Source organism: Struthio camelus, chromosome 5 (genome assembly GCF_040807025.1).
Source record: "Struthio camelus isolate bStrCam1 chromosome 5, bStrCam1.hap1, whole genome shotgun sequence".
Classification (NCBI taxonomy): domain Eukaryota; kingdom Metazoa; phylum Chordata; class Aves; order Struthioniformes; family Struthionidae; genus Struthio; species Struthio camelus.
The window spans coordinates 31,270,941-31,293,168 of NC_090946.1; the positions used below are offsets into that span (position 1 = coordinate 31,270,941).

General features: G+C 41.2%; 1 protein-coding gene across 2 annotated transcripts in view; it reads right to left on the minus strand.

Moving 5' to 3' along the window:
• NELL1 (neural EGFL like 1) overlaps positions 1 to 22,228 on the minus strand; it is a 290,897-nt gene that overhangs the window by 258,553 nt on the left and 10,116 nt on the right. For both annotated transcript variants that reach the window (XM_068945356.1, XM_068945355.1), the window contains exon 3: positions 7,552 to 7,702. In XM_068945356.1, coding sequence (XP_068801457.1) covers positions 7,552 to 7,702 — 151 coding nt within the window. The remainder of the gene's footprint in view (positions 1 to 7,551; positions 7,703 to 22,228) is intronic.

Genomic DNA, 22,228 nt, shown 5'->3' on the forward strand with positions numbered 1-22,228 from the left:
GGCAATTCGCAGTTGCCCTCTGAAGCAGCCTGTGAAGAGCTGCTGTGACTCATCTGTAACATCTTGACCAAAAGTTAACTTCCACAGTGCACCAGCAGACATCTGCAGTCCACAAAGCACCGGCATCTGGGAACTTTCTGAATTGAGGGCTGCCGATTTTTTTGAGGTTAACCATCTGATCCCAAGCTCAGGTTGGCTCAGGGGTCACTGCAGGTATGCAGAAGCCTAGAGCTGCCAGTCAGGTCAGAGACACCCCCCGCCCCAACAGAGCTGTTAGCAAGGCAAAGCACAGCCCCACGCAGCCCTCCCCTCCCTCACATTCATCACAGTAGCAAGAACTCAGATCCCCAAGTCCAGAATCTCTAAATACCAGATTTTAATAAAAAAAGGAGAATAACATAACCTTTTAAACCACTAAGATCTGCCTCTTGAGACAAACTGAAATATTTGAAAACAAATTACCCTGTCCTAATTGTTGTGCCTGTACAAGGAGGGTTTTTTCCCTCTGATCCTCCTCTCAAATTCAGCACCTTTCAGTGACTTCTTGAGTTATGACAAATTCCACACAATTTCTGCTACATTCCCAGAAAAAGTCTTTTTCTTTCCATTATCTCAAGGCCCAGCTGCATGCTTGATCCCTGCTCCTCTCAGGACTCTGTCTCCACTCATATCTGCAGGCTGCCTGGTTCCCCTCCTTGCCTCATCTGCGCCACCTAAGCACTAGCAGCTTTCCACAGGTGGGAGTCAATAGGGCAGGCTCAACAACCCCCTCTCCCTTTCAGGGGGCAGTGCCTAGGGCAAAGGCAGCACACAGGCTTGTTTGCTAAACTGCACACAAAAAAATTAAAAACCAGACACATCATCATAAGCACCCACTCTAATGTCCAACCAAGCAAATGACCATCTATGAATAAAACGCTGTGAACATCTAGCCCTCTTCGTAACTAGGAGAGTTAGGTTCTTAATGAGCAGCCAAAATTCAGTGGACAGCATTTTCAGAAAGTTGCTTTCAGTGTAAGTTAGAGACATTTCATTTCTGTGCTTTGCCTATATCAGAGGGTCATAAAACAAGCGAATTGAGTAACTCCGCATGTTGGAAAAGGCTCCTGGGGGACCCTCACATCCCGCTCCTGGCTGACCACAACATTTCTGCACTGTCCAAATGCAGTTTTAAAGAGTTTCAGACTGTCAGCCGTTCTGTTCCAATTGCCAACAAGGTCCAATCAATGTGTTTCAGCAGCTGGTTATCAGCAGCATGTTAATGCTTCAGAGAGACAGCAATTGTCAGCCTACCATACATAAAACACCTGCTCTCAGCAGGGAGCTGCAAGATGGAAGGTAGGTCCTCAAGCAGCAACTCTTCTTCCACAACGTTTAAGTCAGTGGAAGACGTATAGAATACAACGTTTCTGCCTTGCTTTCCCCTTTTGCAACTGGAATCCAGAGGACAGAGTCAGGAGGCCCCCATTCTATTTCCACTTGCATCTCTAAAAACCTCTTAAAGGAGAGATAGAAAAAAAAAATCTGGACGAAACAAAGCTCACCTGCTTGTTGCACACGGAAAAAAAGGTGTGTGGATACCACACATATTCCACATCACCCAGTTTAGAGGGAGTGAAATAAGGCAGGATCTTTATATTCTCTGCACAACCTGCCAATTTAGCAATTCTACATATGAATATTAATGAAGATGTGACCTTTCCCCTAAAAGAAAGAGGTTAATGGCTACACTTGGCAGAGTTTTTTTTTCTCCTTTTTTTCATATTGGGCATCTCAGAATCCAGTATGCATATAAACATGTTGGAGAGCATGATCTAAAACATAACAAGGAGTAAATTCAATTTTTCAGGTTTACAATTAGGGTCAGAAGTCACTTGCATAGATTTCTTTTCATTAATTGGGTTTCAGAGTTTAATTTAACTAGCTTGTTACCCTTCTGTATTTTTAATCAAACATATTATATCCCAATAGACTTCCAACCGTAATTTGTGGACATGCAGCTTTCTATCAACTCTTCAACAGTCTCAGAAGCTGTTCGTGGTGTAACTGTGGGATGTATTCAAGAACATACTAGAGTCTCACCCCTGTTTCTCCTCCCTGCCAAAACTGAGTTGCTATGAATAAAAATCTTTCACTAACACCACATTTACCAAAATCCTCCTGAATATTTACATCAACATGGCTTTCCATTATGCAGTGATGGGCCAAATTCTCCACATGATAAATGTTTCACAATAGCAGCACAATTAGCTTGTACATTTGGGGAGTATCTGGCATGGGATAAAGTTTCTGAAGTTCAGCTTGTAGACATAGGTTGTAAGAATAAAAATATTAAATAAAAAAATTTTCAGAAAGCTTAGAAAATACAATTTTTTTTGTGCACCACGTAAGGAAAGCTTGGAAACAATCCTAGACTCACTCCCTAGTTCCCTTACAGTGGGATCTCCCATTTCAAAATACTCTCCAGAAAGAACGACAAGACATGGGTGGAAAGTTACCATTAACAAACACGAAGCAAACAAAAAGAGATGAGAAACACACGGCACACAAAACAGTAGGCAGGAAAAAGCAACTTGGTACTTTACAAAACTGACTTTTTCATCCTGCCTCTTTAGTAACCTCTAAGAACAACAAAAGTAACAACAACTTCCTTGGGAAGGCAACAGGGGGAAAAAAATCATGACTGAGTTCCACCGAGCACTCACACACCTTAAAAAATTCACATAAGACGACCTTGAGGAGTAGGTCAATTAAAGGCTTCATTCTATTTCTTACGGGTAGCACTTCCTTGCCAGAAACACATGGCTCCTCCGCTTACCAGTTTGCTTTTGCACATTTTGCAACAGTTTACTTTCCAAAAAGTGAAAAGGAATTTTGTCCAATGAACAGTTAGGAAGCTTGACACAGGCCCAGTACCTCCCACATCTTAGTCAGATGACAGCTTGGTTGCCAACCACTGATGCTTTATGTATAAGTATACTGGAAAGGCTGTATTTCCTTTCAGGTAAGTACCAAAATCACAGGTGATGCATACTGGTGCTACCCATCTGATTTCAGAGGAAGTTCATGCATTTACCTTAGCAAAAAATTGTTCTGGACTGAATCCTTCCTGATAATTTAGGTCTAACAGGCCTAGGTCATGAGTAGTGGCCTAACGGTGCCTACCTTCAGGAAAATCCCCAGCAATGAAAATTAAAGGTCATTACTGAAAGTTTGGGCAGTAAATGATTTGAAAAAGTTTGAAGTTAGTGGAGCTACCAGGAACAGGGGCCTGTTCTCACCATTCTTTTCCTGGTTTCTTACTCATTGTTTCCAAATACTAAAAACTTACATTCCAAGTACAAAAATGCTTTCCTTCCCTACAACATATAGGAAGAGGTTATGACTTCAGTGTTTTATTTGGAGCCAATATTTCTCACCAACAAGACGAGGAAGTATTACAGAAGTCAATTGTTTTTAAATTGTTCCCTAGACTGCTCAGAATGTCATAGGCTGCTCTTTTGGTGGCAGCCAACATTTCAAAGAATGTTAACCTGGGCAACGGAGTATCCTTGACAGATAGCTTGACAGATTTCTCCAAATACTGATCTTGGCCAGCAGAGGGAAGGAGCTATCTATATACCTCCAACCCAGTGCATAAACAGCACAAAGGTAACACTAACTCCATCTGTTTTCTCAGGCTCTGGACCATGCGAGACCAGAGCACGTAAGGAGCAAACGGAGAACTCTGAATGAAGTTGTATTATATCACTGTTGAGGCAAGGCAGGATCTCCAGTATCCGTATCCTGACGGGCTTTTGCAAGTTTCTTGGAGGTTTGAATAGTTAAAGGCTTTGAGCAAGATAGCTCAAAGGTTCTTTCTCCTAGAAAGAGCAGGCCTCACGTAATTCTCCAAAGAGATTCTTCATCTCTACTCCCAAGTAGCAAGTTTGTCCATCCTGTATTATATTTTGTCATCTATAATTTAGAAATAAACTTGATAATCTGCAGATTTACCATTATATTCCAGATAACCAAATAAGCAGTCTGCACATACTATCAGATTGCACAATTAGACTTAATCAGTGTTAATTAATCTTTCCATTTTCCAAGCTGTATATTAATACAGTTGGAGCATGCAAACAAAATCTTTATCATTAAGCTGATTCAGCAAGATATTAGCAAAGACACATATATCATGTCTGCTATGTAGCACAAAACCTGTCCACCAACAAATGATATAAATTAATGACTAATTTCTAAGTGTTGTGATATATCCATTTAGTATAATAAAATTTAATATAATAAAATTCCATATGTGAATGACTAACTTCAAGAAAAGTTGAATTCATCTTCTTTTGATATCTTTTATATTAGATTTTGTTTTGCTATTCATAAAAATTTACGATTGATTTACATACATATTTCTGAAACATCCTACACATCTTGGTTTCGGAGTTCCATGCTGTTAATGGAAAATAAATGCCTGCTAATATTTACTACAGAAATGAAATATAAATAAAGCATTCTTTGTATTATCCTGTAAGTTTTCACTTGAACCTTATGGCAATCATCTCAGCTATATCATGCGAAACAGCCTTTTGAACTAGCTATGCCGGTACATATAACTTGGTATGCGTGTATATCTATCCCTTTTTATTGCACAGAATAAAACCTATTTGTCAAATACGACTTTGTGTATAACAAAAGGAGGTCTCACACAAAGATACAAACTCTTGTACCAGCAACTAATGCAGCTTCTTTTATTCAAGAGTTGCTGAACTCCTGAATATTCTGTAGTCTCCAACTTTTAATTTGGCCACCTTTGGCATGCTGAAAAGTCAAAAATCACTACGCCATGACTACGGTATTTCCTATTCTGTTCATAAGCGAAGAGTTCTCAGCTTTTCCATAGTTCGAAACTATACTAGTTAGGTAATAAAAGTACCCTTACAGTGTTCCCACAAATCTTAATCATGTTGAAATGTAATGATGTTTCTTACACGATAGACATGTTTCTTACACGGTAGACCAAGAGGAGCTAACTTCAGTGCAGGAGCCTTCTCATACCTGCTCTCTGAAGCTCTGTTAATAAAGCATCTCTCCTTGTGGCATCTACATCATGAGTAAGAGAGCGGTGCTTCGAAGGCAAAAAAAAGCATCAGTTCATTTGTAATCTAGATCCCTAATTACAGAGATACTAATGTTACTGACCTCCCTCACCTTTTTTTTTGGTCCTCCAGGCTCTGCCAGCACTATTCTCTTGGCATTGTCTACTTTCTTAAACATAAGGAAGGCTGAAAAAGGCTTAACAAAAAAGGGATGTCACCCAGCTTCCCAGTGTGCCAAGGGCCTGCACCCACCTCAGCTCACATGCAAAGCTAAAGAGTAGAGTTAGACAGCAGTTAGAGCAACATCAAAAAAAAACCCTCAAGCTAAAAGCACTATTATCTCCGATCATAATGTGATCGGCGTACCCTTCAGCAGTGCATTACAAAGCTTTATGCCCCAAATCTTTGCTCGCTACTCTTCTTTACCACTGTTAAAAGTATTTTCCCCATTTTCATCCACTTAAGAATTTCTGTCATCACAGAATTACAGGTTTGAAAGCACTATCCTTACCAAGGTCTAGGTAACAACCTAGGACACTAGGGAAAGAAACACTGCCGCTGTTCTAAGTGACACACAACGAGTCTGAAAAATTGCAGTAATCCATCTGACATTCAAAGTGCTAAAGCAGGAGCAGCCATTAGCAACACTGGACATGTCTGTTTTAGCTACTGAACATAAGAACATAAAATTAATTTATGTTGGCTATTACATAGCAGTACTTAGATTTAAGCGAGACCAGCATCCAAGCCTTCAACTTTCTCTCCCTCTCTATATATATTTAAACAAATGTCCATTGATTTGGAATACTAGAGATAACCTCAGTGCCAAGAAGCCATACTGCAGCATCCACCCTCTCAAACAGGAAAGAACTGCTTGGGCTACCTTTTCAAGGACATCAGCACTGCATTTTGTTCAGTCAAGATTACTCCTGCACAGCACATCTCTCTACCAGCCTGTGACTGAATTGAGGTAGCTAAATTCAGTAGATGCCATTTCTAAAAGTCCATGTACCTTTCCTTACATCACCACTGCCTACCTAGCTTGATCTTCGATTTTATCAAATATATGCAAGTGTCCCTACAACAGTGTTCCTCGTCAATGGCTCTCCTCAATGTCCTCTTTCTCAAGGGGAAAAAAAAGTCCTTAATATGGCAAACTCTTTGATCCTGTTAACCACTCCTTCAGAGAACTCCAAAGGCCTAAAAAAAAAACTTGGAGGAAATGTAATGATGAAAGGAATGACTGAATGAGAAAAGGAAAACAGAAGAGATGGAGGGATAAATCCTCATGTAATACAAAACATATCTTTTATACATTCAGAAAATGGCCTGGAAAATGAATTAATAAGTAATAAAGTAAAAGAAAAGGCCCTATAAGAGAGAAAGTAAAAGCCACAGAAAAACATGATGATTAGGTGTGGAAGTAACAAAATCATCCCCTTATTCATACATTTCCCTTGTTGCATGGGCAAAAAGTTTTCACTGACCAAATAAAGCCATATACCTTCATATCTTCAGGTACCTTTATACACCTTCATATACCTTCTCAACAAAGTTAAGAAATTAGGCTTAGTTGTGGCATATGTACAGGATTAACAAAATCAAATTAAATACTAATTACCAACTTTTTTTTTTCCTAAAAGATACACTGCAGAATGATGGCTATTCAATTTGAAGTAGGAACAACCAAAGAATGTCCTATTACTTGTATTATGGCAGGAGGTCAAGTAGATATAACAGTTCTTCAAGCCCTAAGAAATTAAGGAAAAAGAAACATTCCTAAAGTTACAAGCAGTCCAACAACCTCTTTGAAACATCAAAACACTAACAGAATTATTATGGCCTATAACAAGGTACCCTTTTTTTTTTTTTTTTTTAAAAGAGCGAGCGTGAGATTGATGTCTGACACTGTAATATCTAATGAAAAGAATCTTTTTTCCCTTACACTGAAAATAAAATGAAACACATGAAGTAAGCATGTAATATATTTCAGTCTAGGAAAGAAACATATACATCACCATACAGAAACAAGTTTTAAGAATAGCTTAATTGTTGAACATCAGAAAAGCCTATTATCTTAAAACTATACGAAACATAGTTTAGCAGGAAATGGGAGACTGTAAATTTAACTTCCATGAAAAAGAAAACTCCAAAGCACACATGAAAAACTGGTAGGAAGTTGGTTACAAGGTCTGTAACTTCCAAAACGCACTGTGTCTATATCTAGACTGGTTTTGATTTTTTTTGTTTCTTAAGTTTTTTTTACAGGCCAGGACACATGAATAATGCATTCCTTCTATAACAATAATAATAAAAGTAGCAAAGTGCAAACTACAGACAGATGCTTTAACTTACATCTCAGATTTTACATCTACCATTTCTACACAGTCACAACGGACTGCCAAGTGCTCAGCATCTTTTACGTTACTGCTGCTACGTGAGAGAAACAATTTCCTCTTACCTGTGCTCTAACTCTCGGATGGACAGTATAACTCCAGAAGTCGACGCCTTCTGCTGCAGGGTGGCCAGAAACGTGAATTCACTTTTATTCCGAAAGAGCTGAATTAACTTCTCGCTCACGTGGGGCGCTGCATGGATTTCTCTTTCTATATCTAAGAATTTCAGTCAAAAAAAAAAAAAAAGAGGGAGACAGTCCAGTAAAAATGCTAAGTCAGAAAAATTCAAATTAAACTTCATTTTCATTTTCCCATCAATATTTTTCATTTTTGAGAGTCACCTACCACGCTCCACCACTGCATTCATTCAATGAAAAACAACCCAAATGCCATCTCTGTCAGCATGCCCACTTGTCACTTTGACAAGTTCACAATTGGTCAGCTACTGATTTTCTGACAGGATTTCTGACAGGATGCTGAGCCGTTTGTGCCTGCTGTGAGCAGATTAAGTTGCTGTAAATAAGGTGTGCTGCAGTCAGATAAATAGGCTCCTAAATTCTGAGGAGTCTCAGGCACTGCCTCACCCAACACAATTCACCAAGCTCCAATTTCAGCTTTACCATTGACTCAGTTACCATCTCTCCATCATCCATCAGAGGAAACCTGTCTTTGCGCTGTGTAGGGCAGAGATGTATTATCGCTAATAATGCTATACGGCTCTGCTTCTGCCCAAAAAATAAATACAGGACGTGCTTGCAATCCACTACCGTTTCTGGGATTTCTCAGTTTAAACAAGCTAAGTGTGACAGCTCACATAATACTTATTAAACTACAGTCTGACCAGGGAGATCCAGAGATATTTCAGTCTTGCTAACCCTGCTGATGTCCAAGCAGCAGCATGCCTCCTCATACTCCATCTTCTAACACTCGCACACATCGTCAAACACTTCCATTCTCAATATGTCATCACTATGAAAGACGATTAATAACAAAAGGGAGAAATCACAGCATTTCACCTTCCCACCCCTCATCATGCCTTTCATGCTGGGCCTCTGTCACACATTTGCAAGACCTGTGTCACCTGTGGTTCCCAGATGTCATAACCAATTAGAAACCCAGTGCGCTTTCTTTAGAAAGCCTTACTTTGTAGCCAGAAACGCAGGCACAAGTTCTCAACCAGTGGCAAACCCTATAACTCTAGTGAATCGTGAGAATCTGGCCCAGCAGGAATACTGTAGCATACAAAGGAGCAATGAGCTTTACAATTCAGAATTTCACTGCAGGAAAAACCCACCGTGTCATTAAATCAGGCTTCGCAGACTAAAAAGAGAGTGGCTCGAAAAACAACCTGAAACTCAGAAATCTGGACTTCTGAGGGAATGCCATGGACTGAAACTAAATGCCAGTGAAAAAGTATCAGAGCATGTTTTGTAATTGTTTGTCTCAATTATTCCTGTACAGCTTACAGCCCTTCAAATGAGCCTCCACTATCAGCATGCATAACATACGTGCACTTTGAAAAGCTCACCTACCTCTGAAAAGTCCTGCAAGTTAGACATCAAAATCACTAGTCATTATGTAAAAATCTTGCCAGAGGCTCCAATTCACCTGATAAATACAACACCCGCTTTACAGCATCAAACTATTTGTCTGTCCAGTCCCACTTTTAACACAGCAGAGGAAAAAGCTTCAGAGAGCAGATATCGTCTCCACTGCCAACGAAGTGGGGGATGGAAGAAGAAACTCTCCAGCACAGATGACCAGGTTTTGTCTTACCAATAAAATTTCATTATCTGTATCATTATCTTCACCTAGCTCAGCTGGCAAATGTTATTACTGGCCATAATACTACCTAGCTCTCTTTAAAAAACTTGAATCAGGTGATGTAAAACTACGTATTCCCAGATACCAGGAAGTTTTCTGAGATATTACTTTGAAATTTTTAGTGTATCCTCTACTACACTAGTTTGGCCCACCCTCATTTCAAAACACACAGTCAGTTTGCTATCTACTCAAATGTTGGAACAAAACAGGCAATCCAAGGCACATGCAAGATCAGGTGTAAAACGCCCTAGTGTTGACAGCTGAAGATAGTTAACCTTGTTTTGAAGGTTAAGAATCCTTACTACTTACACATTTTTTTTTCTTTTTTATTGTAGGTGTCACAATGTTCTCAGAATACAATACAACTTATTCAGAGCTCTTCAAAGATTCCTTTGCACTTCCACAAGAAGTGCTGCCAGCAGAACGCACAGGCCAAAATTTCAGTCCATCCTTGCAAAATCCAACATTTCCTCATCGCGGGGGGGGGGGCGGAGAGAGACCTGGAAATAAAGCCACATCCCTCCGCACAGCTACCAACTTTTACACTAAAACACTGGCTTCCTTGGTCAGAATCAAGAGACTAATCAAGGTGCTGATCGCTTGCGTCCGAAACACTTTGGAGCGCCGGGGCACAGCCCACCACCTCTTCACAGCCAGGAACACGTCCAAACCCCAGGCAGCACCTCATATTCATCCTCTGTTGACTACAATCAACATACGTCATCGACGTGAAAAGCTGGCAAATTCTAGCCTCTTGGGTTCAAACCGCTACACCCAAGGGACCGCACTGACCCGTCGCTTTGCAACACCATCCCGGCGCGCTCCCTCAGAAGGGCGCTAGGTAGCCGCTTTTACAAACTAAACCCTAACCGCAGCGCTCATCCATTTGTAATAGGTCTCATCATAACAAGGATCAGCAGATAACCGGGTGCAGGAACAACCCCTCGCTGCACATCGGAGCACGTACTGACAGACATAGAAATATTTACACAGTATTGACTCTCTCTTTCCCAGCTCTGCCCCCGTGAGGCCTCGGCGGTGCCGCCGCCGCGCTCGGGCCCGGCCCAGCCCCGCTTCTGCAGCAAATACCCTACCAATGAATCGCAAGTCTGATCCTTCTCCTCAGGTTGACGGGGGAAAAAAAAGAAAAGAAAAACCCATATACACACACCTCCCCCTCACCGCAGGTGCCTCGAGGGGGAAATGTTTTTTATGTTCTCTATAAAAAATAACTGTCTGCTGCTAATGAAACGCCGTATTTCCCACAGAATATGGAAGACTATAGGTTTATACAGCCATCTTCGGCGAAACACCGCTTCCACGCTTGAACAATAATACAATCTCAGCAAAAAATAGAGATAAATAAAAATAAACGAACAATAGCTATGACTTTACTGTGCTCTTCTGTGTGATTATATTTTCTTAATTTGCTCTACCAGCTGCCTGAGGTTTTTTTTGTTTTTTTTTGTTTTTAAAAAACATACCAGAATGCTTCTAAAATAAAACAAGTTAAAGAAAGCAACCGTACGGACACAGTTATTTGATAGCACAACGGCGGCAAACATGGGCCGGGCGCCCGTTGCGGGCAGCTCCGCGACCACGCGCCACTTGCACACCGCTCGCAGCAACGGGAATTACCCACCACACTCGCTTTCAGCACCTCCAAAATACGTTGCAAATTGTCATTTCAGCATGGGGGCGGTAGTTTTGTTTGGCTGAATCCCAAGGAACTGAAGCTATTTCAACACACAGCAAATTCCCTTTTTTTGAGGACACCGAGAATGTACCAATGCAGAAAATTAGGTACAGAAAAGGTCATCAGTACAAAGTGCTGAACAGCTAAGATTCCTCAGCATATTTAGCACTTGTTAGTCTTTCCTGCTTGAAATCTCTGCAGTTCTCCTGGCCTCCCGTGAATAACCCAATTCACTTGCCTGTACACGCCATGAAATTTTTCACAGCTGCTGAGAGGTCAAAGCAGGAGGAGGTATCTGACCCCCAGCATTTCCTAATTAAAGGGACATTGTCAAAGAACATAAGCAAAACGCAGTTCTATAAGCAACAATACAAAACCTCTATACATTTGGTTAAAAGAAATAACTTCTTATTCACCATATTGTTAACGATAGACTTAGAGATACAACCAAATTCAATATTCATATAGGATCCTGTCCAGAAAAAAAATGTGTTTGAGGTTTATGAATTTTGCTTTTCTATACTAAACCGTGTGATACTCGCATTTTAGTGACTTTCCCATGCCAAAAGCCACAGAACAGCCTTTGAAAAGAGAAAGATATGATTAAATATATGGACCATTACCATAACTTTCCCCTCTAGAATTGACAACGCATCTGCCATGCATAGTGGCAATGAGCTACATGGGCAAAATCTCTGCCAGTCCTGCGACACTCCGAAGACAGGCCCAGATGAATGATGACTTGGCACCATTAGGGGAAACTTTTCCTTGCATGCATGAAATATTCACATATTGCAGCGCGTACAAACCCTGCAAGACAGCGAGACACAAATGGAATTACAAAAGCACAGTGTCTCAGAATTAGGATTAGTCCTTACAAACCTGATTTTGGCCCTCAAATCACACTTTCTTCTGCAATCTCTCTACACATCACCAGCTCGTGACAGCTAAAATTAACTCCTCAGAATTGTGGTACTAGTAGCTCAGACCGTATTAGAGCCCCAGACCAGAGAAAGGGAAGTGTTGGCTTTCTACTCCATTACAAACCTGGCAAGAAAATTATCACCATGCAGAAGATAATAAAATGAGTTAAGAGAGAAGAAAAAGATCTGTTAAAGTAGGCAAAGTTCTCCCTAAACTTAATTATATGGCAGGGTGTATAATCCATGATGCCAAGGGAACCACATGACCATTCAGGCTGGAATTTTAAGCAGGGAAAAAGATGCAATAGTTCTTAGGAGCTCAGTCCCAATCCATCTGGGAAATCATTATTCTTCAGTAAATGCTTCCAGTAGAGAAGGAAGAGTAAAATTTCGTTCTAAATGAACTCACGTTTTTTGAAACAGGAGGTATGTTTTATCACAACACTAGCCTGTCTGAACACTTGGTACTTTTACTTCCCTACTTTGGTAGGGAATGCAGAGCATATTGCTTTATTGCAAACCTCAAACATTTTAAAGTTGTTTGTTTCAATGAGCTTTCAAGATAACCTTTGCACAGTAGCTCTGGAAAAGCAAGCAGATTTTAACCCTACAATAACAGAGAATCTGGATTTCTGTGACAGCAGTTAAAGAATCAAATATTGCAGCATATTTGCTTTTACCTTAGCATGGGCAACATTCACTGAAAGGCTTAAATTTCTTAACAAACAATGACGACAAAACTGCGCCCAATTTTTAGGACAGTAGCTTTCCAAAATGGAATCCAGAGCCCTGTGAGTAACACAGCAGAAGTAGGATCCAAAACAAGCAACTCTGGGAGCAGGCCATTCCTAAAGTTGTCTTGTAGGGAAACACAAGACAGCGTCATAAAAATCTTTCTCCACAATGAAGGTAGGTGATTCTTCAAAGCCGCCAAGTCCAAGTGGGATGCAGAGAACAGAATCCTTTCTGCACACAGGCCCCACAAACAGTACAACCAGTCAAAACTCGCTTAAAAAAACAAAACACTACTGGTGATGGACATCCCAATCCCCACTTATTCCTACCCCTCTAAAAACATGCCTTGGTTCACAGAAGTCACAAACAAACCCAAAATTTTACAGAAGGACGTCAATACCAACCATGGGGATCTTTTCCAGAAAGAAGTCATTCCACCGCCAAGCAGAGCAGCATTTCACATAGTTGTCCTTCCCTGCCTAACAAGAGCAAATTAAAGTTATCTCCCGATAACACTGATTTTATTTATTTTTAAGTAGGTTATGGGGAGAAGACTCACAAAATTTCTCCTTATCTGCAAACAAAAAAAGACCTTGCAACATGCTTCTGTCACAGGAGCAGGCACAGAGCCACATCCACCCCTCAAGCACTCTGGTTTCTTGATTCAGCTATCACCATAAAGGCTCAAGACAGCCCCCACTGCGCAGCAGAGACCTGCTGGCTAGCTCATAGCACACCTAGACACTACCTCAGCGCGGATGCTTGCCCACCGTGTGTCTACGCTGCTCCCAAGCCAGGCTCAAGCAGGGCCTTTTTTGGCCAGCGCTCGCTGGCTCCCTAGTGCCACGTGCACCCATGCAATGGAGAGAGGCACCACCCAACCATCTGTCAGCAACGGCGCGACACCAAGAGGGAAAAAACACTCTCCTTTTTCTTTAAAACTATGCTATCAGAGAGGCCTGAAGCGGACGCAATGTTTTCTCATGAGCACAGCTCTACTTTTAGGTATTCTCACTAGTAAGAAAAGACATTTTAAATGCTTTATTTGCTTTTGCCTTGCTAGCTCCACTCAGAGTGGGTAATAAACAGCAGGAAATCATGTTCAACTGCACAGCTTTCTACATTATGATTATTCATTATAAATCACTTTTCACATGTTGCTTCAAACACTGTTGCACAAGAATAAGATCTGTCTGCAGTGAAATGCTTGGTGATTTTAAAATGCAAACCTCCTACAGAGATGATGTCTCATTTTAATTATTGTTTCGGTTTAATGGGTTTTCATTAAATTAGAGGATGGAGCAATTACCAGGGTGAATAGCTAATGTTACAAAGGTAAGTTCCCATGACTATGCAGCAAAAGCAGTTTTACTAGAGAAGCTGGAAAAACAGTATAATTCAATGGAAACTCCTTTTGCAGGACGCAACACTATCCTGGCAATAAGTGTTTATATATTGCTGTCATTTTGATGTACGCATTTGTATGCCAGTTTGACCAGGTCTCTCCTAACAAAACTAACCTAGCATTTGAAATTATATGCATATTTCATTGCGCTAAGGAAACTACTGCAAACCCAGTCCTCAAGCTCCAGATGCCAAGGACAGCAGGATCTTGAGTCACTAAGAAATCAAATAGAGACCACTTATCAAATCAGTTTCACCCCAACCAATAATTCAGTTGATTTAGTGGATTAATAATGGACTCTTCACTTGTTGAAAAACGGCCCAACTTGAGCACTGGTTAGAATGACCACGCTCTCATTAATTAAGTAGTTGTCAGAGAGTCAAAGTCTTTGGGTTGGACTGTCAGCATTGCAAAGCAGAACCACGTAAATTCAGCACTCCAAAACAAGCAGAGCTTTGCATCGAGTTTCCTGCAGAGAACTTGTCGCCCTGTTGCACTCTATGCAACTCAGGCAGCCGCTTCTCCTTGTTTCTAAGGTTTTAAGTGGCTACCGGGCTTGCCTTCTGAAGTAGGTTCAGCTGCTTCCTCCAGGGACTCATGCTGAAATCAAGACTGTTTGCAAGTGGTTGATCCCTTTTTAATTAAACACTTACTCCTTAACTGGTAGAAATGCTCCCGAAGTCATACTACTACTAAAAGCACATCATCTGCTCTTAAATCATGCGAGTTAATCAAATTACATGCCTTATTAGTTAATTAGTTTAGGAGTCACTGATGATAGGGTCTTTCCCCGCCGTCTATCTGTTTTAGGCAAGGTATCATATCACTGTGACTATGCAAGTTAAAGGTTGCTATTATTATTTTCTAAATTTGCACATAACTGTTTAAAGACTAATAAAAAGAGCAGGGACTACATTAGCAACACAGTCATGAGAAGAACTATCAACAGCACCAGTGACAACGTATGCAACATTGGGAAGATGGCAGTGATATCTGACTCATTACAGACGTACTGCCTGTCCTTTTTGCAGGAGCACTGTCCCTTTCAGCGATCTACTTTAGAGTAAGGTAAATGTTAACGTCACACAAAATAATGAGCCATTCAAACACACTGTTTCTGTTCTGACTTCGTGCCCAAGCCAGCCAAGCAATGTTCTCCCCCTTTTACAGAACATTTGCTGGTATGCTCAAAGTCACAATCCCCAAAAAACTGAAAGTGATTTAAAAAAAAAAAAAGATAACATATACTGAACTTGACAAAATACGTTCTTAAGCCACGTTTCTTTAAGAGAAACTTAGAACTAAATGAAGATAGTACCAGCAGGTGAGGAGCATCTAAATCCAAAAATCAGGTACCAAATCAAGTTTTGCAAATGACTACTATTTATAGTTTGGATTTATTTCTTCTGACTATATATGTTTGTAATCTAGAAAAAATACTTAAATCTCAGCTTTGTCAACAGAGTATTAACAGAGATTGATCCATTTGTATTTTTAAATTACATGTACCAATTCCAATTTGTTATTAAGTTCCCTTCTTTCTTACAGGTATAAAAAACTGCTGTCCTTAACAAATGAAGAGAGTATTAAAAATAAAGCGATATCAAGTAATTCTGAAGTGCTTTAGGGTTCCAAAGTTGAACATGAATACAGCAGATATAGTCACAAGTAACCCAAAAACTGGATTTTCAAATAAGTTTTAAGTACTAGATCCCACTGAAGTGGAAGAGGAGCTGCACACCTAAATCTTTTTGACTCTGTTGAAAGTCCCAGCCTTTAACTTCAGCAAGGCCACACAAAAAGCAGAATTTGCCTCCCTGATGAAAACTTGCATCCCTGAACATGTAAATCAAGATACTAGTTTCGTTCAACAGTTCATTAAGAGGGAAGTTTTGGCAGGCAGAAACCTCTGACTCAGTTTCTTCACTTGCAGAGAGAGATTATGTCACCTAACAGACGTGGCTACACCTACACGCAGGTTTTAATTCCCAGTCCAGTAAAGCCTTTAACCACACGAATAATCCAACTAAAGACAATGAAATTATCCATAAAGTTCAAAGTCAGCCTATGCTGAAGTGCTCTCTTGGTCCAAAACTCTGATGATTTGACACTTTGAACAGTTTTTTTTAATTACTTTCAAAGCATGTAGCTCCTTTATTACTAAAATCTTGTGGATTTTCTTCAGTCTATGTGATTTGTGCAAGCGTTAAAAAATGTGTTTGTGAATTAATTCTCCCTTATGTTTTCTTTACCTCAGAAAAATCACTTTCATATTTCTGTTAAAACAAATTAAATCCTGAGCGTCTGTCTTATTTATTAACTGCATGGTAATAGCATGGAGGATAATACGTTTGTCAAAGCCCTTTTCTACTGAGATATAATTTCTCCTGTCAGCCTCTTTACAAGTATGTTTATATTCAATATTCTAGGTGTCTTTGTTTCTTGGAGCACACATAAGCACATATTTGTATATTTTCCCCAAATATGTATAAATTCTATTTTTGTGAAGTGTTCCACACACACACCCCACAAAGAATCATAAATACAGCTAACATACTTAGTCATTCTCTGCAAGTTTTATTATGAACTGAGAGACTTCAGAATTTTCAAAAATGTCACAATAATAACTGTTTTATCTTTTTACACCATAATTATGATTTGGAGCACTGCTTTTCTTATTTCATCCAAGCCTACCACAACTCATGAATAAAATATGACAACTTTGATAGCATCCATTGCTGTGGGTTCATCCGTAACAGAAGACGTGCTCGGGGTACTAAAAGCTCCCTTTTGCTCCATAAGCCTTTGTTTCTGGAAATAGGCTTTTATTTAAATAGAACTGCCACATGTGTCCCCCTTTTTTGCATTTCTTGCCCTTAGCAATAACATCAGCAATAACGTTTACTTTTTTTTAATGAGTACATTTTGAAACAATTAGGATGGCATAAAGCTAGAAAGGCAGAATATCCCATCTGAAAGCTGGCATTCACAAGACATCAAAAAGCATTAAAAGCACTGCCAGTATCAGAGAACAAAAGGCTAACACATAGTGGACCATGACTTTAAAAGATGTGGGCAATACTAATTATTAAAGAAACCTTGATTTTGTTCTGGTATCATGACTAAATAAAATTAAGTAAACCTTAAACAACTTCTTCCATTTTCCTAAGAAGATTATTGTAACCAAGCCCTGCTTCCGCAACTTGCCCACAGATTCCTTTAAAAGCAAGCCTCAAGGTAAAGCATAGCACGTGAGGTTTCCAGATCATCAGCACTGATCAAATTAATCTACAAGCGTCATGTTTTAAGGCTGTGCTGCTTCATTTTCCAAGCTGCACCACGAACATCTGCAGAGACCTCCGCAGACCAAGAAAAACCGTGGCGCACACACGCTCACCCCGCTCTGCTCCCACGCACCTTGGCAGGTTTATTTTCCCCAGCCCCCAAGAAGAGGCCCTAATATTTCAGCATTGTTATGTGCCAAGACAGGGAGTGGGAGCCCAAGCTCAGTGCCATTTGTAGATGGTGGCTTGCAACAGAAGCAATAACTATCTAACATCTGACACCCAGCTTCATACTTGTTGCCACCCAGCCACCCCGCTTCATACTTGTTGCCCCCTCAGAGCATCTTTGCTACCTTCCAGGTTACCTTGGGGGGGGGGGAGCAAGAGAAAGCAACACAACTAAGCTTAATAACACCAACTCCTCTACAGTAGGTGGTGTCTTTTCCCACCAACACCAACAGGAAAACTCATAGCTTCAAAGGGAGCAGTTCCCTGTACCCACCGGGGCAGCATGGACTCAATAAAATAATCTGTGTAACTGCTGTGATCCTATGCTATTTTTTTCTATTTATAGCACAGGAGGCCAATGGGAAACTCAGCTGTAACCACAGAAGAAACATGTCATTGCACAGGGAGGGAGGAAGAGGGACAGAAGGAACGCAATGGGATTTTTAGGAAGCCAAAACACAAATGCTCAGCTATAGTTTTTATTGCTTCAAAACAGTGATTCGCAGCACCCTCCGTTGCTGGAATTATAGAATCAGCTTTGTTATTTTAGGGGGTATCCAACTTACATAACTATTGATTTAGATGAATGTTTTAGTGGACAGCAGGTGCCAAAAACATTTTTTTTGTCCTTTCTAAAAAAAATTTTCTTAGGTACTGCATTTTGTCTTGCTGAATACTCAGGCCACAAAAGGCAAGGCAATCACATGACATAATGTCATAAACCACCGCAGTATGACATGATTATTTCACACTATTTATATGGCAAAAATAAATAATAAGGGAAAAATTGTCCCCCTCACGTCGTTTATACACCCTCACTGCAGGTGGCTAGATTAATCTAGAATTTGGCATAGAAGAAGTAGGCTGAGGCCTCAAGTAGCATCTAATTTTTATTCCTTATAGGTAGTTCATGACAGCAGGGTTTTTCACCACAGGAAATGGTCCATGCCTGGCTCTTGCATTAGGTCTGATTATATCTGTCATTGTGTACCTTTTAAAGATAAGAAATCTTTAAAAATCGTTAAACACCACCATATATTTTTTAATGCATGTAATAGTAATTTTAAATAATATCACTTCTTCCTAGGCAAAAAACATAGCGCCTAGTTAGAAGTAATTTAACCAAGTAATACAAATGTAAATATTCCTATCAAGTGGATATTAACACATTTCCATTAAAAATTGTTTTGAAAATTAAGAGACCCCCTACTGGGGTCAAACCCAACCCTAATGGGCCACTTGGTTTCATTGCCAACTGGGAGAAGGCAGTTTTTAGCACCACGGTTGCCTGCCCAGGCGTTTCGAGCGGCACGAGCGCGGCAGTGCCCAGCAGCGCTTGGACCCTGCCCTCCTCCAGCACCCGTGGCACAGAGCGAGGGGGCGGCACGGGACGCCCTGACCTCCAGCCGGGTCCCCGCCAAGGGCCCTCCACCGAGCCGCGCTCGGCCACCCAGGGACCACCCCGAGGCAGGAGCACCTCTCAGATGCCGGCTGTGCTGGGCTTGAACTTCCCAGGGCTGCGAGTAACAGCACACGGGGCTGTTCTGTATCATCTAGCGATATTCAAGTTTAATAGCCATTTATTAAACACACAATTAACAAAACCTAATTAAGTACAGTAGAACATGACTTTTTAGGAGTATTGTCAACATCCTTTGCAGGAAAAGGACAAGTTTTTGTTGTTTTTTTGTTCTGATGAAGATAAACTCAGTCAGCTATCCCTACTTTTACCTAAACTGACTGACTTCCATTTTAAGGACCCAGATGCTCACGCGGCACAGAAGCACGCAACACTTACTAGCAGCATCAGCAACTAACCTACGTATCCCCCTCTCCACCCACCAACAAGCAGAAACCTTTTGTTTTCTTCCTACAGGACTTTGTTGCCAGAAGCATCTGAGGCTTTTAGCATACTACAGAAATACTGAAGTGCTTCTCCCACTGCCTCTCTGTACGTACGACCGTGGCAACGAAGACAGACAAGCAGCACAATTATTGTCTCCCAAGAAAGCAAAAACAACTGCCAAGGACAGAGGCAACGTGTGCTCAGAATGCTTTCCTAATCATTGCAGACATGATGGGAAACCCAAAAAATGTCAAGTAACAGAAGGCAGCATGACAACATTCAGCATTCAGGACTGGAAAAAAACAAAAGTAGAAACTGTTCCCTGTAGTTTACTGTGGCTGAGTTTCCATTCCTAGTTTAGACTATACCTGCTTTGTTTGTTTTTAGAAGAAGGGAACATGGAATGAGAAGTTTTATGAGGATTTACAAGTTGCATCTTCATATCAGTGTGTTGAGTAAATTTAATCCTAGACAGGGTTCTAACATAATTCAAACACTAAAGGTCCAAAGCTGGATGGGTATATATGAATGTTCAAAAACGACTTCTGGGCACTGAAAAAGTTACTAGCAGTTCCTCTCTCTGCAGAGCCTCAGAGCACTGTTCAGTAATTATGTCTCAGGCAATCTTTACTCTCCTCCATTTGAAGATGATTCATCTTACTCAGCCCCTCCTAGCTTGTTGCATTCTGACTCCAAATCATTTCTCTCTTCTGAGAATGGTCGGTTTTGCAGAACAAGAGAAAACAACATTTAGCTTAATTTCTTCATTGCCATAAAAAGGATAAAATTACATACACAAAATAGATTAAAACATTAGCTATATTAAAAGAAGAAAAAAATGGCAAGTTAGACAATAGGCAAACCTTGCTCAGCCCTCTGAGGATGTACGTCCCATTATCATTCTTAATTACAGGATCAGCACACCGTTTTCCAGAAGGCTCGTGCCTCATTCAGTACACAAAGTAAAAAACAAAGAGCAACTAGTATTTATTAAACAAACAAGTACTTGATGTGTTATTTTTACTGCTCAAGATATACCCTGAACCGTTTTCAAATCCTTCTCTGAAGATAAAACAGACCATGACTAATTTAATTAATATCTGTAGTAGTCGCAGATACTGTGATAGAGTAATGAGTTATTCTCACATCACTGTTGTTAGAGGAAAGGGTATTAGTACATCAGCTTTACAGGGGAGCAACCGAAGCATGGCGAAGTTAAGGTTTTAAGTCACTAATAAAAGTCACATTACCCAAGTTTCATCCTCCCAACACATCTGTTAAAAATTAGCACACATCACAGATGCATTACAGCATGGCCAAATCTGAACTTTTCCTCACTTTTTCGCTGTTGCCTTAATACTGCCTCTACTGTAAGCGAACCTCTCTCTCATCCTACCCACCCACCCAGGCCCACTGCAGCCCTCAGGTGCCTCTTCCCAGCCCCAGCCCTTGCCTCCCTTTCCAGGCTGCTTCTCTCACCGCCACCCACGTCTCCCCTTATCCTGCTTTTCATCCCTGCTCTTAACTCCCTCCTCCTCCAACTAGAGTCCTTGTCTTGTCCTTGCCACGGTCTCTCTGCCCTGCCATCACCAGCTCCCTGCGTGGCCTCCAGCCCCCTATCACAGCTGCTCCTCTTCTCTCCTTTCCACCTCACTGCATGAGCCCAGCTCGGTTGCCCTGCCTGTCACAGTTAATCTCGTCTGATTGTTTCCCGCCACCCACTTTGCGGCATCAGTTGATAGCACTCCCTGGCTCTCAGAGTAGCCCATTCGTCCCAACTATGTTATTGCCTCTTTGTACATCCAGCCTTTGCCCCTAAATTTTCCAGCTTTTTTTTCCCTCCCCTCTCCTTTCCATATTCCAGACTTCTTCCACAGAAGTCTGGGGAGAAAGCAGGGAAACGCAGGAGAAGTAAATGAGATCCCAAAAGAGACCAACTCCTTGCCCTTGATCCTGCTGATGGATGCGAGCCCAGGAAGTGCCCCTGCTGGAGACATTCGGCTTTCTTCCCTGGCTCCCGCCGCCACCAGCTCAGCTCTTCTGCAGGAACACAGGCACACAAACCAGGAAGGCAAGGAGCGCACCCAGTCACGTCAACAGTCCCATTAACCCACAAAATTACAACAGGTTCAAGCATGCGCAAGTGCAAGCGCAAATTCTTCAGTGATTTTAGCTCCTAACACCCTCTGGTATCTCTGCTGAGTATGTGCAGACTCCTGTTTTAGCAGTGTGCTGTACACATGCTTTGACAAACCACCGCCAGGTAGAGTCTAATTGTGGGAGCTGCTCTCTAGCAGGCAGCTGACTAAAACTCCCACAGGTCAGACTAGAGTTCTTAGAAAAGGGGGGCAGAAGGCCAAAGGAGGTATCACCCCCCAAGTATTCTTGGGCAATAAAAACCCAGCTGCAAGACTGCAGCTAGAAGTCCCTCTACAGTCACCAGGGGTGACCCCTCCTGGAGGGGGTATGCCCACACAGTGGGTGCAGCTCTGGTCCAGACAGACAGACGCAGGACAGCAAGGGTCCTACAGCCCTGAACTCCCCAAAACCTCACATCGAGCTCTCCCGAGAGACAGGTCAGGCTATTTTTCTCATCATCCCACAGACTTCTACCACATGGGAAAATACACGTGCTGACTCAGTCACCACTATTCCCAACATCATCACTCTCTGTGCAGCAAATTACTACCCACCATCATGGAAGAGGGGAGCTGCTCTGCTGCTGTCCTCACAGAACAGAGCCAATATATCTTAAAAGTGCAAAAACTTCTAGAAAAGTTTACATCTGACCGTCCTCTGAC